General features: G+C 52.6%; 1 protein-coding gene across 1 annotated transcript; it reads left to right on the plus strand.

The window, feature by feature from the left end:
* Positions 1-1,924: 1,924 nt before the first annotated feature.
* BMP15 (bone morphogenetic protein 15) lies at positions 1,925-5,768 on the plus strand. The gene is made up of 2 exons (XM_074963052.1): positions 1,925-2,270; positions 4,912-5,768. The coding sequence occupies exons 1-2, from the start codon at positions 1,925-1,927 to the stop codon at positions 5,766-5,768; spliced, it is 1,203 nt and encodes a 400-aa protein (XP_074819153.1).
* The last annotated feature ends 8,838 nt before the right edge of the window (positions 5,769-14,606 follow it).

Genomic DNA, 14,606 nt, shown 5'->3' on the forward strand with positions numbered 1-14,606 from the left:
ACCCTGGCTAGAGACAGTGAGTTGAGAAGAACTGACAGCCCCAGGTGAAGGCTACGGGGCCTCAGATGCTTGCTTGAGAGGAGATGAACTGTGCTGGGAAAATCCTCCCTGAGTAGGTGGGGACCAGTCCCCAGCCCTTCCTTCATCCCCTTCCATGGCCCTTTCCCCTGGCATGAGAGGCCTGTGGCACAGTCCTCAATGCCCAGGGCTGGGGGAAGGAGACTTGTGCTAAGGACCTCTCCAGGCAGCTCATGACAGCACAGATAATAATCTGCATGTCACCTTCACCTGAGGGGCATGTCCTACAGACCCCGTTGCACAGCGGGGGAAACTTAGGCACAGCATTTGCCCAGGCTCACACAGAGAGTGAGTGGAGGGCTGGGAATAGAATCCAGGAGTCCAGACTCCCAGTGTAGTGCTCTAACCACTGGTTCATGCTGTCCTTGTCAGTCCTCCCATGGAAGCCTTGATCCCCCACTGTGAAGCTGGAGGGATGCGGAGAGGGGGTCTGTGTGGAGAGGAAAGCAAACAGTGCGTGACGCCTCAGAGAGGCAATTGCTGCTAGGATGGGGTCTGGTGACACAACAGTGGCAGTGGACCTTTGGGAGCAAACCCTGCCACACCCCCTTCTCCATGCATTTGGCATCAGCCCTGGCACCAGCACGGGACACCCAGCACCAGACTTACAGGCACTTGGGAACCTTGTGGAGACGCTGTACCCATGCACACTGCATCAGTGGGAGGGGGGACAGGGCTGGCAGCTTTGCTGTTTCTGGAGCAGGGAACCAGGACTCAGGTGTACTGGATCCTTTTCTCAGCTCTGCCACTGACCCACTGAGTGGCTTTGGGCAAGTCACTTCCCCTCTAGAAGGCCAATAAGGCCACACAGCACTCCCCCTTCAAGGATCTCCAAGCATGTTACAGGCATTGGCCCATCAAACCTCCTGACCCCTTGTGAGGTGGCTCATGATCCTCAAACCCATGTTCCAGATTGGGAAACTGAGGCACAGACCAGGGAGGTGAGTGGCTTACTGACAGTGGCCCAGGAATCCTGTGGCAGGTGGGGAAGAGCACTGAGGTCTCCCTACCCAGGCCTTAGCCTCTAATAATCCTCCCCCAGGTGCTGAAGAGCTGGGAGACCCTGTAAGGCAGCCCCACAGAGAGGAGTCAATTATTGGTAACTAGGCCGCCTCCTGAGCTGTCATTGGCCCTAGTGTGCCTATGGGACAATCTGCAGATGGCTGCCCCCATTGTACCAACTCCCCTGGCTAGTCAGAGTCCGGGAGGCCTATTCTCCCCTGCCTGGCACCTAGTGTTGTAATCTAGATCTGTCTGTCCCTGACCCGCCCCAGCAGAGCAGAGCATGGGGAGCAGGTGGAGAACAGCTCCTGGCCCTTTAAATCCTGATTAACACTGGGCCTTTAAAATGGATGTGAGGGTTAAGCCCTTCTTAACCCAGTGGACTGGGTCAGAGAGGAGGGGCTGGAGCTAGTCTGGGTCCCAAGGGTTTTAACCTTCCCCCCTGCTGAGTGCTGGTCCTGCTGACCTTCTTGGCCCCCCACCTCAGGCCAGTGGGGTTTTTAAACTGCATTCAGAGGAACCCCTTTGTGCCAGGTCCCTGGGGGGCTAGTTTTAATTCTGAAGGGTTTGCCCTCAAGGGAGGGCAATAGGGCAGGGAAGAGAAATTGTCTGATTCTGCCTCAAAACTTTCCTCACCCCCAAGTAAGCTGCCTAAAGGCCCAGTGTGGAAACAGCTGAGTGAAAGCAGGAGAGCCCTGGGACCCTGCCCTTTCTAGGGAGAAAGCACCTGCCTTTGGGGAGGGGGAGAAGTATGCTTCCCCCTTCTCTGTGGCTTCCATAGCACCAGCCCTCTAGAGCTCCCTGCCCACCCCTGTAACCACAGCCTGCTACCCACCCCTTAGCCATGTTTGGAGGGGGCCCTTTCTGCTCCCTTTGGAGCTTGTTCCTCTTGGCTGCACTGCTCCCCCTAGAGCTGAGTATGGGGGAGGAAGAGAAGGAGCCAGCTACCCTAAGTGCCCTGGCTGGGGTGTCTTCCTTGCCCCTCATCCAGATGCTGCTAGAGCAGGTCCCCAGTGTCTGGCCCTGCTGCCGCCGGAAGCAGCTGGCCAGCGGGCAGCCACTGCGTTACATGCTCAACCTGTACCAGAATGTGGCAGACCGATCTGGAAGACCCCGCCAGAACCGTAAGCTGGGCACCAATGCTGTGCGCCTGGTCAGGCCCTTTGCCAAGATGAGGCAGCCTGGGGCAGGTGAGTCACTAGGCATAGGGGGGCAGGCAGGTTGGTCTCCTGGGGTGGGTGAGCCACTGGGGGGTTGGCTGGAGGGGGTGGGAGGAGATGATCGAGCTGGTGCCTCCCTGGAAATGGTTCTGTTCCCAGGGGGCTAGTGTTTGAATGGGGGGCACTGGCTGCATAGTGCCCAGGGCTTGAAGGAGATGGCAGCGGGAAGGGCAGCTGTAGGGAGCTGGGAACCCTGCTACCATAACGCTGACTGTGCTTGTAAAGTCACCAGTCAGGAGGATTCTGCTTCTTTGCCAGAGCTCCCCACCCTCAGTCCCTCCTCCTCTATGCTGCCTTTAGCTCCCTCCTGCTCTGGCCCACTGGCACTAGAACAGGAGAGCTGATCATCTGGCAGCAGGTGGCCGTGCAGAGTCTTGTTGCTCCAGGCCTTGTTGTGCAGAACCGGCCCCTGTGTGGGTTCTTTAGATCAGGATCCCAGCTAGTGAGCCTCCCCCTGGCTGGGGGCAGGCTGGATACAGGGAGTCTCCCTGCTCCAGGGGTGCTCTGCTCTGTACACTGGCACAAATGGCCACATTCGTTACTGCAGCATGTTGGCCCTTTCCAGCCCAAAGCACCTGCCTGTGCTCCCTGGTGCCTGGAGCTGGGCAAGCTAGTGACAGGAAGGGCTAAGGCAGTGTCCCACCCCCATGCTTCTCTGTGGGTCTTGTGCATGATGGGAACTGTACTGAGCTCTTGGCCAAGGAAGTGAACTCTCGACTTTGCCTTGTCACCTCTGTGCTGCCAACCTCACTCCTCCCTGCACACAACTGCTGTTTGTTTCCACCCCTCCTGCTCTCTGGCTGCACGGTGCTCAGGGACCCTGGTTACCTTGGGACTCTGGTTCTCACAGGCTTCTGGGTGGGAGGGGAGACCTGCATGCCCAGAGAGCTGACCAAGGTGTATTGCCCTCCCAGGCACTCGGCAATCTACCCTCAGTCACAACCAGCTGGCCTCCCCTGGCATCTGCTGCTGGCTGTTTGCAGGAGCACTCAGCTCAGTCATACAAGTAGCAGCCAAGCGTAACTCTTCATACTAAGACTGTCCAGTCTGTTATGTCAAATGGAGCCATGGGAAGGGGGTGTGTTCTGCTGTCTGCTGCGGAGAGGCCCAGAGCAGAGACTTGTTTCCTTCATTCAGCTATTTATAGGGACAAACCCAGAGTCTGGGCTAGGAAGAGCAGTGCTTCCGGTTAGCTCTCTAATTGGGAACCATAAAAAGATTTTTGGGTGTGGGCTGGTTGCTGCCCCCTTAAGGGCTGGAGCCCAGCCTAGTCACAGCTCTGCATCCCTGCTGGTCTGTGGCAGGAGAATGAGAGTCTGGCTACTGCCTCAATGCGTCAAGCAGCGCGCCTGCTGTTCCCATTGCCAAGGAGGCCATGGAGAGCCAGGAAACCTCAGCTGTTTCCCAGGCCTCTAATAAAGGGGATGTGATCAGTCTGGCCACGCTTTGCAGTGAGCAGGCTCCTCTTCCGCCCCCACCCCGGTGAGGTGCTCCTGGGACAGCCCTGTGTCCATGGGGGGGCAACGAGGCCCAGGAATAAAATAATTCTCAAGGTCACACAACCAGACCATGGCATGTTAAAGAATGAAACCAAGGTCGCCTGACTCCTGTCCTAACCACTATGCCCAGCTGCCTCAAGTGGATAATGGCATATGACTCTTGCCATGGCAGGTGTTCACATGCAAGGGGGGTTTAGGCTCAGCCAGAGGCTATGTGAGATGGTGCCATAGCACTGGCTCAAGGGAAACTCCTGCCCTCTTGGTGAGGGCCGAGGTTCTTCCCAGCTCTGACATGGCCTTGTCTTGTGCTGGCAGGCATGCTCCATCCGTCTCTGCTCCTCCAGGCAGACCTGCAAGATGCTGATACGCTAATCTGGTTCTAGCACCTTCCTGGCTGGGGCTTTGTACCTTCTGGACTTCTCTAATGCCTTCCATGTGACCTTGATGCTTTCCAAATCGGGGGTGGGGGAGGAAATCTTTCGTGCTCTCTCTGATGCATAAAGAGCTTGAACAATTTAGAAGGAATAAGGTCTCTTTCAGAAGATCAGGAATATGGCTCTCTTGCTAGAGATCTCTCTGGGGCACCTGTGGGAGCAGCCAGGAGACTTGATACAGAGCATTCCTCCAACAGTTTGTTGGACACTTGAGTTAAATTAACCAAAACAGCTTCCCCTCTCAATCAAGTTTCACTTCCTTGATTTCTGTAATGATGTAAACATCTCCAGCTGTCCATAAAGCCTTCTAGGAAAAACCAGGTCAAAATTATCTGACTTTCTGACTTGAGGGACAAAACTACTTTCATTAAAAAAAAAAATAATAATAATCCTGTGTGGCACTTTTTCTAAAGAAGCAAACTGGGCAGAAAAGCCTGGTCTATCCAGGTCATTCTTAGTGCCCCTTTGAGGCCTTCAGGAGATGCATGGGAGCGTTTGAGCTACCTCCTAGGTGGGTATGGGCAGTTCCAGGAGGAGAGGGTGAAAGGGGGCACTGGCTGTTCCAGGAGCATGGGTACAAACTCCCCAAAGTGGCTTGTATGTAAGTTTGAGGCTGTTCTGTCTTGCTTTTGGGAACACTAACTCCATCTCCTCCCTCCCGCCCCCCCCCCCCCCCAGGTCCCTGGTACATGCAGACTCTCGACTACCACCTGAACGTCCAGCCAGGAAGTGAACATCTGGTGAGAGCCACTGTGGTTTATTCTAAGACTCTGCTAGTGGCTCATGCCCAGCTCTCTTGTGTGGTTCAGCTGGCTGGGGAGGCTGGGGTTCCAAAGCTCTCACCCCCTCAAAGAGGCAGGAGGAATGCCCTTGTCTCCTCTAGGATGGACAGCTGGGAGGAGAGGGACATCACTTCCCACTCTTTGCCATGGGCCTGGGACTCCAAGAAGAGCCAGCTGCTCCGCCTTAATCATGTGTGTATCTGGCTGGGACCAGCTGATGGCTCAGAGCCTGAAGTTGACTGGGAGGAGACTGCTTCCATGAATGACCCTTTCCTGTTGCTCTACCTCAATGACACTCAGAAAGGCCTCCGGGCCAAGACAGGGAAAGCTGGCTTGAAGGAGACTCCTGATGGGCCAGTGCTGAGTCGCAAAGCTCGCCAGGCAGGCAACCTCATCCTGGATCTCCCCAGCTACTCGCAGAAGACCAGCGCTGAGAAGGACGAGTGTGCTCTCCACTCCTTCCGGGTCAGCTTCAACCAGCTGGGCTGGGACCACTGGATCATTGCCCCCCACCGGTACAACCCCAAGTACTGCAAGGGCACATGCCCCCGCATCCTGCGCTATGGCTACAACTCCCCCAACCATGCCATCGTGCAGAACTTCATCAACCAGCTGGTGGACCAGAGTGTCCCCCGACCCTCCTGTGTGCCCTACAAGTACAGCCCCATCAGTGTGCTGATGATTGAGCAAAGTGGCAGCATCCTCTATAAAGAGTATGAAGACATGATAGCAGAGTCCTGCACCTGTAGATAAAGCCCTCCCCACTGGAACCATTCACCATGTCTAACAACCATCTGAGCTTGCATGAAGACATGGTGATCCTTCACCTGGCCTCCCCACTCCAACTCAGTCTATGGTGAACCAGATGCCCAGCTGTCTGAAGTAGTTTGCTTAATGTGCATTTAATTTTTTGCATTTTTGACAGCCCCCTCTACACACACACACAAAAGGATCTGGGTTTTTAAGAATGTTTGTCCAATTTTTTTTTGGCTTGGTCCTCCGCCTCCATTGCACAATGGACACTGGGCTCTGCTGGGATGTTTTACAAATGGATTTTTATGCAAATGTTGTGGAATAGCAGTTTTTAAAGGGAAGAGTTTGCTGGGCCTTGTAGTAAAGGACTGCCACTTTGTATCTTCTCTTCTGGGCACTCCTCTTCCTGCTAGGGAGCTTTATGGGACTGGATGGAAGCATGACTAGTCAAATGGCTCAGTCATTGGCAGGGCGGTGAGATGGACTGACATCTAGAGAATATACTAACTGTCATGCCATCTGGGTTTTGTCTGATGCTCTCTGAGCTTCCTCTTGTATGAAGAGACTGTTCCATCTGTGTTCGAGAACAGTTGCGTGGCCAGGTGGGAAATGGGCATGGCTCCAATGCACCAAGGGGCTATGGAGAAGGTGGCAATGTGCTTGTCAGAACTCTCTAGAGGAATAGTAGCTAGGCTGGAGTTGTAGGTGAGATGCCTGGAGCTTGGGCATCTTCTACTGAAGATTTTTGGGGCAGGGAAGCTCAATCTTCTGCAGGCAAATGGAACCTAAAATGAGTCTGGAGCAGGGAGCGATGATGCCAATTGGTTCTAATACTCAAAGGCTTCCCCCTATGGGTCAATGTCTCCCTCTCACCAGTGCTGGCTTGTTGGTTTCTGTGTGGGTCCTTCACTTTAAGGGCTTCCATATACTTAATTTGAGTTTAGGCTGGTACTGTCCTGTGACTTCTGTATCTGCTGTCCCCCTATCCAGCTCTGGCATTGGCCACTAATCCCAGTAGATCACATGTACACTTGACCTGTCCAAATAAATACCTTTGTAGTCTGCATCAGTAGCTTGTTGGGCTATGTGAGCTAGGGGCTGGCCAGAGGGCTCTAGAGACAATGCATGGTGAGGGGGGAGCACAGGATCTGGAGAGTCACTTTCTCAAAGCCCTGGGTCTTTCTGGGCCATGGCTTCAGGGGAGAGGGAAGGGCAGTTTTTAAAAGTCCTTCTCTAGGAACTGAAAAGAACACACTTCAAGTGAAGCACTAAACTTTTTTTTAATCTTAAAAAGGCAACCCCTTGCAGGGCCCGATTGCGTTGAGCTGCAACTCATCTCCTAGCACTAGGGCCCAGTCACGCAAGGCCTCCAGCAAGTTCTGGCTAATCCCCTCCAGCTGTGAACTCTAGTAAATTGCCCACCTTTACTAGACACTTGTGTTTTAGACTCTCTTGGAACTACCTGAAACCCATCACTCCCCCAGATCAACTTGGATGAGATTTTAGTCTTCAATGCAACTTTTTTTCCTTTTCTTTCCCTTTGGTTCAAAGCACCTTAGAAGCAGAGTCCAGAGACCTTTCTCCTAGTCTTTCCTCTTTACCTATTGCTGCACCAACCTGACCCAGTTCCACTGAACCCTGGTTACAGTGTTGCTTGGCTTTCATTGCTTTCCTTTCTGTGAATGGATTGTAGCCTGCCATAATCTAATGAATTCCTGTTACAGCCTGGATCTTTTCTATTTATTATATGCTGTATTTAAGTGTTATGTAAATAAATTGGTTTGTTTTGCTAAAGAGAATCCTAGCCTTTTCTTGGGTGGGAGGGACCTGTCCTCTACTGGCAGGTCTTTCTAACCACCCCTAATGTGCCAGATTTCCACTGGGCAAGGAGTGGGTTAAGAATCCAAGTCTGGGGGCAGACAACTTCAGGCAAGCAAGGCTCTATCTTGATCCTGTTAAATAGACCCCATCTTGCTATGCAGCTCCCACAGGCTGAGTCCAGGCCCCTGTCTAGTTTTCCCCTTTCAGCATGTTCCAGGGCTGGTGACTGCTTCACTGGCAGAGGGTCTGCTGAACTTCGTGTTTCTGGAAGTGGAAGGTGATTTGGGTGGCATTGTTCTTTCATCTCCCTGGAGGTCATGTGGACTCTTGGCCACTGTCTCAAGGCCATGCCATGGGATGCTATGGCAAAGATCCCTACAACACAGCCCCTCTGCAAGTGAGGGGATTTACTTCTGGGATAGCTAGGAAGGCCTGGCAGCTAGCGTAGAGACCAGGTGCAGTGACATACCTAGCAGCTGGAGCAGTGGGGTGCCCTTCTTGGGCAGTGCCCAGGAAACAATGGTAGCTACCCACAGACTGATGCACAAGCTTCAAAGCTCAGATCCAAAGCTGGCCTATGCCAAAGGACAATCTGGATCAATGGCAGTGCTGAGGACAAGATGGTCCTCTGAACCGGCCCACCGCCTTTCCCCAGCAGGGTGGGGGGGTCTCCTCAATTGTGAAAAGAGCCAGAGATGGACAATTGCAGAGCTAACCTGTGAGTCTGAGTGAGGTGACATGGTTTGCTAAGAAGGACTCAGATTCCTTCTTACCTCACATGCCCAGGATGATCTCTAGTGCTAGCCCTTGTCCACCTTGGCGACACTGCAGAAGAGGCTAAACAGTGTGCAATGTAAAGTGGTGCTTGGCCCTGAGCTGCCAGCCTTGGAGCCTGCAGTTGTCTGTCACTCCGAGCAGAGGCAGCAGCGAAGCATCCCTGCGCCCCACTCTGTGCGTGGCAGGCTTTCCCTGAGCTGCACCCCTGCAGCTGTGAGCAGAGTTCAGTCTCCAGGGCCTGCTCTGGCCTGGGCCTCTCTGAGCTGCATTAAATGCCCCAGCCAGTGTGGGAGGAGACTGGCTGCTTGACTAGATGTGGCAATACCTGGGCTGAGGCTGAAAGGGGAGTTGCTGCTCAGGAGGCCACGGCCATGGCCCCAGCCTCTGGCTGCAGGCGGGGGGTAGCTGGCTTGCACAGGGCTGCCCCTCCCCAGGTGGAAGTTTAGTACCCGTGGATCAATGGGTTTTCATAACCCAGAGGTTGTGTGTAAAGTCATCCCAGATTTCCCAGGGGTGTCTGGTTTCAGGCAGCTATTGAATGAATCATTTAATTTTAGAAGATATTTAACAAATCCATATTAATGCAGAGGTGTGTTGCTGAGCTCTAGTTTGTCAGGCTGGCATGGGTCCTGGCTGGCAGTGCTCAGTCAGGGGACTTTGGGGCAGCAAAATTGATCAGCAGGGCAGTGCAGCTGTACAGCTGGCCAAAGGAGTGTCACAAATACCAGCTCTGCTTCAGGGAATCTTGTGTGCTAAAGTGTGTGTATGGGAAGAGAGGGGGATCTTTTTGAACAGCACATTCTTCCCTTTCCCACAGGCCAAGCTGGTGACTTTGGGGAAACCCCCTGACACTAGCACCCAGATCCTCAAAGGTATTTAGGCTCCTAACTTCAATGAACCTGACCCTAGTGTCCCCCAGAGTCTGTGGTGGAGGGGGTGTCATGTCTCTCCTCCCCTTTGCCATGTGGTCTTAGAGGGAAAACTTCAGAGGAGCCAGTCAGAGGCTCAACAGCAAACAGAGGCACAGCCAGTGCAGGGAGCTGGGGGCATGCACTCAAAAGCAGCAAGTTCCGATTGCTTCTGCCCTGTGCTGATCTGCTGTCTGATCCATGTTCCCCCTCAGTTCCTTCACCTTAGCCTCCTTCTACCCCTGCCCATCCCTTTTCTCTTCTTTCTATGTAGCTTATCCCTACCCCCCCCCCCAAAAAAAAATTACAAAAAACCCCACTGTGGAACTAACCTACCCTTTACTGCCATCACATTGGTTACTTGCTGCTTTGTTCTCCCCCTCCCCTATCTGTCTGCTCTATTTAGATGTCAGTTTTTCATTGTATTCATCTCGTCGTATAGTTAGATTGCAAGCTCTTTGGGACAGGTCTTTGTACAGCACCTTGCATAACAGAGTTCTGGGCTGAGATGGAGGCTTTTTGCTGCTACAGTAATATAAATAATAATAAAGATCCATACTGCTATAGCATCCTTATAGAGAGGTGGCAGACTGTTGCTTTCCATTCACAAAGCAGGTATTTCCCATCAAGGTGGCTTCTATGCTACATTAGGGAAAATGGACAAAGAAAGAATGAATACAAAGTCTCCAGCTGAGGGGGAGCACTGTATCTCTTGCATCATGCAAGATCCTCATGGACAGGGTTAAACGGGGAAGTGCTGAGGGAACAGAAGCTGAGCTGTGTATGCTGTAGGTGTCACCCCAACCCTCTGCCAATAGGGGATGTCACAGCTCTCATGGCCTCAGTTATGCTGGTGAAATCAATAAGTATGAGAAAAGGATGCTGGTATGTTCTAGGACCATAACGTATAAGGCCAAGTGGCTTTTTTGGAGTGGTGGGGGGAAGGGGAGGACTGTTTTCCCACTGCTGAAAATGGCTAAAGACAGGCAACCCCCTCCCTGAATGGTGGGAAAATCCACAGTGAAATCCAGGAGAAATTAATGACCATGTTCCAGGGCCTCAGCCAGCTACTAATGGTAGGGAAAGAACTTCCCTTAGGGTCAGGTTATTCTGGCGTCATCTGATCCAAAATGGGGGTTCTTGCACCTTCCTGTGAAGCAGCTGCTCTAGGTAACTGCTGGAGCCACATACTAGTCTGGAGGGACCGTGGTTAGCCAGTCCTAGGTTTGCACAGGCACTCTCTGTGTTTCACATGAACTGGGTGGTGACCAACTGTTTAGAAAGAGCTGGGTGAAAGGTGCTGGGTTGAGAGTCCTGGTGGCTGAAGTCCTGTGTCCTCAGAATAGGTACATGATGGACCAGAGCCGAGCAAGCTGCCCAGCCCATGCTGAGATTAACTGTAGTGTGCTATTGGTGGTATGGCCCTGCGCAGACCTAGGACGCAGGGCCTGCATGGGCAATTACAGACAAAAACCACACCACTAGGAATGGTACTGAGTCTGTGACTCATTGCCAAGCAGCCCCCCAAGCATCTGTCATATGGGACCCCTTGGTCAAGGACAGGGCACCAGAGTGGGTGTCAGGGATCCTGCCACTGACTCACAATGTGAACTTGCTGCTTCCCCTCCCTTTGCCTCAGTTTCCTCTTCTGTAGAAATGGGGATAATGATTGGTATCCACTTTGGTAAAGTGCACTGAGATCTTTGATTCAGAGTAACAGCCGTGTTAGTCTGTATTCTTTCTGAGATCTTTGAAACACAAATGGACAGGTTTGAAAGGATTGTTTAGATAATTGAGTAGACAGGATCACAGCTGCACATGCCAGTTACATAGGTATCTAGGAAGCTCTACAGGTGAATGTTCGATTCAGGTACAGTCAGAGATTCAAAGGTGCACAGCAAGTTGCAGCTTCCTTTAGGTGCATAAAAGTTACCTGTCCAGAGTACGGCCTACAATTTCCATGTGTAACTGAGTCCATTGTAGAAGTGTTCGGGCACAGGGTTTAAGCCCCTTGACTGTTGTTCTCCTAAGTAATGGTTTGCCACTACCCCTTTGTTAGGGTGACCAGACAGCAAGTGTGAAATATTGGGATGGGGTGGGGGTAATAGGAGCCTATATAAGAGAAAGGCCCAAAAATTGGGACTGTCCCTGTAAAATCGGGACATCTGGTCGCCCTACCTTCTGTCATTGAATGGGCCCTGAGATTGCTTGAGTCGAGCTGCATTTTGTTGTTTAGCCTGCATTTGCAGAGATATTTACATAGTCATCTCTCCAACATGGATGTTTCTCTTGTGAGTCATGGCTTGGTGATGCATTTCCTAGAGGCTATGAGGTAGTGCCATAGGCTTTCATCATGCTGATTGCTGCAGAGTTTTTCTGAGCTATTATCCAGTGGGATCAAGGGGTTTGGATCCAAAGAAAATATATGTATGGCGGCTTATCTGCCCCCTGCCTGCTCAGAGGAGGGTGGGTGTGCGAGCCCATATGTGGTGTGAGGACAGTCATGTTGAAAATCCATGTGCTAACTTCCCATTGGAAATCTTTGCATGCTGGGAAGACTGTTTGGAGAATATTAGCACAGCATTAAAACTGGCTTCTCGTTGCTCTATTTCAGCTTTATTCAGTGCCCAGGGAGTCTGGTACTGCATGAACACCTTGGAAGAGACAGTCCCTCCCGCAAAGGGTTTACAGCCAAAACTGGTAAAGCAGAGAAAGGGTGGGAGAGGAAAGTGATGCACAGAGAGGGGCAGGCCCAGTTCTTCAGAGATATTGAGCCTCCTAACTTCCACGGATCTGGGTGGAGTGACTTCCCCATGGTCTCCTGGCTGCCAGTGCAGGGCCCTAGCCACTGGGCCACAATTCACTGGTCTCGGCTGGCAGCTGCGTGGGGTTGCCAAGGGAGAGTGGAAGGGCAATGTTGCTGCAGCTGGCCATATCTGTGGCAGCTGAATGGTTGGATCTATGGTTCAGATGAGTTGGTGGGAGGCTGGTAAGTTTGTCCTGCTCCTATAGGGCCAGGAAGCCATGGGGATCCAAGGGCATGGTCAGGAAAGGGGGGCCATGGAGCTTTCGGACTGCGGCTGTCCCACCTTGCCAATGGTTTAGCTGGCGTGTGGGTGCAGGGAGGGGGGCAGTCTGCAAAGGGTGCTGGTTTCAGGGACACAGGGAAAGTGCCATCAGTGGATGCTGAGATCCTGCCACTGCCAGCCAGATATGCCAGGGAGCTGCTCACTGATATTCAAGAGGTCGAGGGGCTGGTGCCCTTCCATCCCTGTACAAATGGTGCACTGGGCTGGGACTCAGGACATCTGGAATCAAGCCTTGGCCCTGCCACAAGCTCAGTGTGATCTTGGCCAAGTCACATGAGGTCTAGTTCGTCCCAGCATGCAGCCACAGGGAGGTAGTTTGCCAATGGGCGGTTGCAGGGGCTGAGATTCACTGAGTGTCCTGGCCCACCCCAGCGTGCCCTCCGATGCCAGGGCTGCTCCAGCAGAGCTGAGTGCAGGCCCATGCTAGGATCCTTCGCTGAGAGGGGCCCATGCCTTCCCTATGGCCCCTTTGTGCCAGTGCAGCTGGTGCAAATAGGCTCTAAGGCAACAGTGAATCCAGCCCTTAACTCGCTCCGTGCCTCAGTTTCCCCATTTGTAAGATAGGGATAATGATGTAGTACCTGCAAGGCTACATTCAAGACTACATAGCAGTGCTCAGAGGAGTGGAGCAGAAAGGAGAGGGCCATAGCAACAGAGAGAAATGCTAATGATCATTACGGTTAACTGGGGCTGGACCCAGGCACTTCAGTCTGAAATCACTAGCAGCAACTCCCTACAGGGTTACTCTCTGCCAGAGGGACAGCTGGCTGCAGCTATCCTGACCCTCCCCTGGAAATCAACGTGTTTAGTTCATGGCTTTGTCTGGCATTAGGGGGAGGTGGCTCCCTCATCCTGCTGGGCTCCAGTGGGAGAACTGATTGCTCCATCCTAGGGAAATCTGAAGGGTAACCCTGCAAAGGGTCTGATAATCCTGAAAATTGCCATGCAGCAGAGCAGGGACAAACCAACTCCCCAGCGCTCCCTCAAGGTGATATTCACTCCACAGCAGCCTTCTCCCAGACACATACCTGTCCTGAGGGCTGACAGATTTGGGTTATTGTAGACAGGAGGGAGGTAAGAGGCCCTCAGGGAGAATCCTAATGTGAGGGGCCCTTGGGGAGAATGCCCTGACAGCAGCCCCCAGTCTTCTAGATTGTTGCCTCTTGGCCTGAGCGGTCTGCCAATATTTAGGCCTTGCTGGATTGTTTCCAGTAGGAGCAGAAATCAGTGAGAGGAGGTGGGTATTTTGTGTGCAATCCTGTTTGTTTACACTGGTGGTTCATGCAGTCCTGGTTCCCTGAACACAGCAGGAACAAACAGCAGCAGGCAGTTTTCTTGCTCACAATTTCAAAGTCTGCCTTTCCAGCCAGTCCTGTGCCCAAGGAGCTCTGTCTCCTACCTTTCTCCCAGGGCCATGCTCATGACTGCATCTCTGTCTGTCTTTCTACCTCTCACACACAGCTAGCTTGCCAAGCAGTCCCCTGCTAGCTCCTGCATTTGCAGCCAGTCTGGGGATACCCTTCAGACCACATGGCTTAGTCCTGCTCAGGCTGTGTCATACAGCCAATTGCCATGGGCAGTGGCTTCTATTGTCTCCAGCTATCTCATTCCATAAAGGGGGATTTAATTGCTCCTTCCATTTAGCTTGAATGAAGGATGGTTAGCACACCCATCAGTTTTAATCAGGTCTGTGATTGTCTATAGATCAAGGTAGTAGTTGACACCTTCTAACATAACAATATTAGGGGGAGGGTCCTGAGCTGGAGGGAAAGGGGAGCATGGTCTCAGGAATATAGATTCTAATTCTGTGGGCTTTCTAGAATAAAACCAACACCTTAAACACTGCTCCCGCAGCAGCCAGTGCAGCTCATGAGCAGGCTGGCAGTGGGGCATTCCCTTTAGCAGACAGGCTGCCATCATGTTCTGCACCAGATTCAGCTGCCAAATGGATTGATGCTCCTCACTCATGCTCTCGTTCTCCTGCCAACTGGGTGTCTGTGTTACTGCCCAGCCTGCTCTACAGTCTTACTGTCAAGGGCTGCCCTTCCATCCCTCCCACGAGTCAGCATTGCAGCCAGACATCATGGTGATGGGCTCAGAGAAATGCCTCAGTGGGGGCATCTCTCTATCAGTCATGCTGCTTCTTGGGCATCCAGCTGAGGTGCCACCTGCAGTGTACTCTCTGGTGCCTCCATTTGTTGACCTCCAGTGAAGGGTCAGCCTGTGTGTTTGTAGTGATCTCA

The sequence above is a fragment of the Natator depressus genome, chromosome 9, assembly GCF_965152275.1.
Source record: "Natator depressus isolate rNatDep1 chromosome 9, rNatDep2.hap1, whole genome shotgun sequence".
Classification (NCBI taxonomy): Eukaryota; Metazoa; Chordata; order Testudines; family Cheloniidae; genus Natator; species Natator depressus.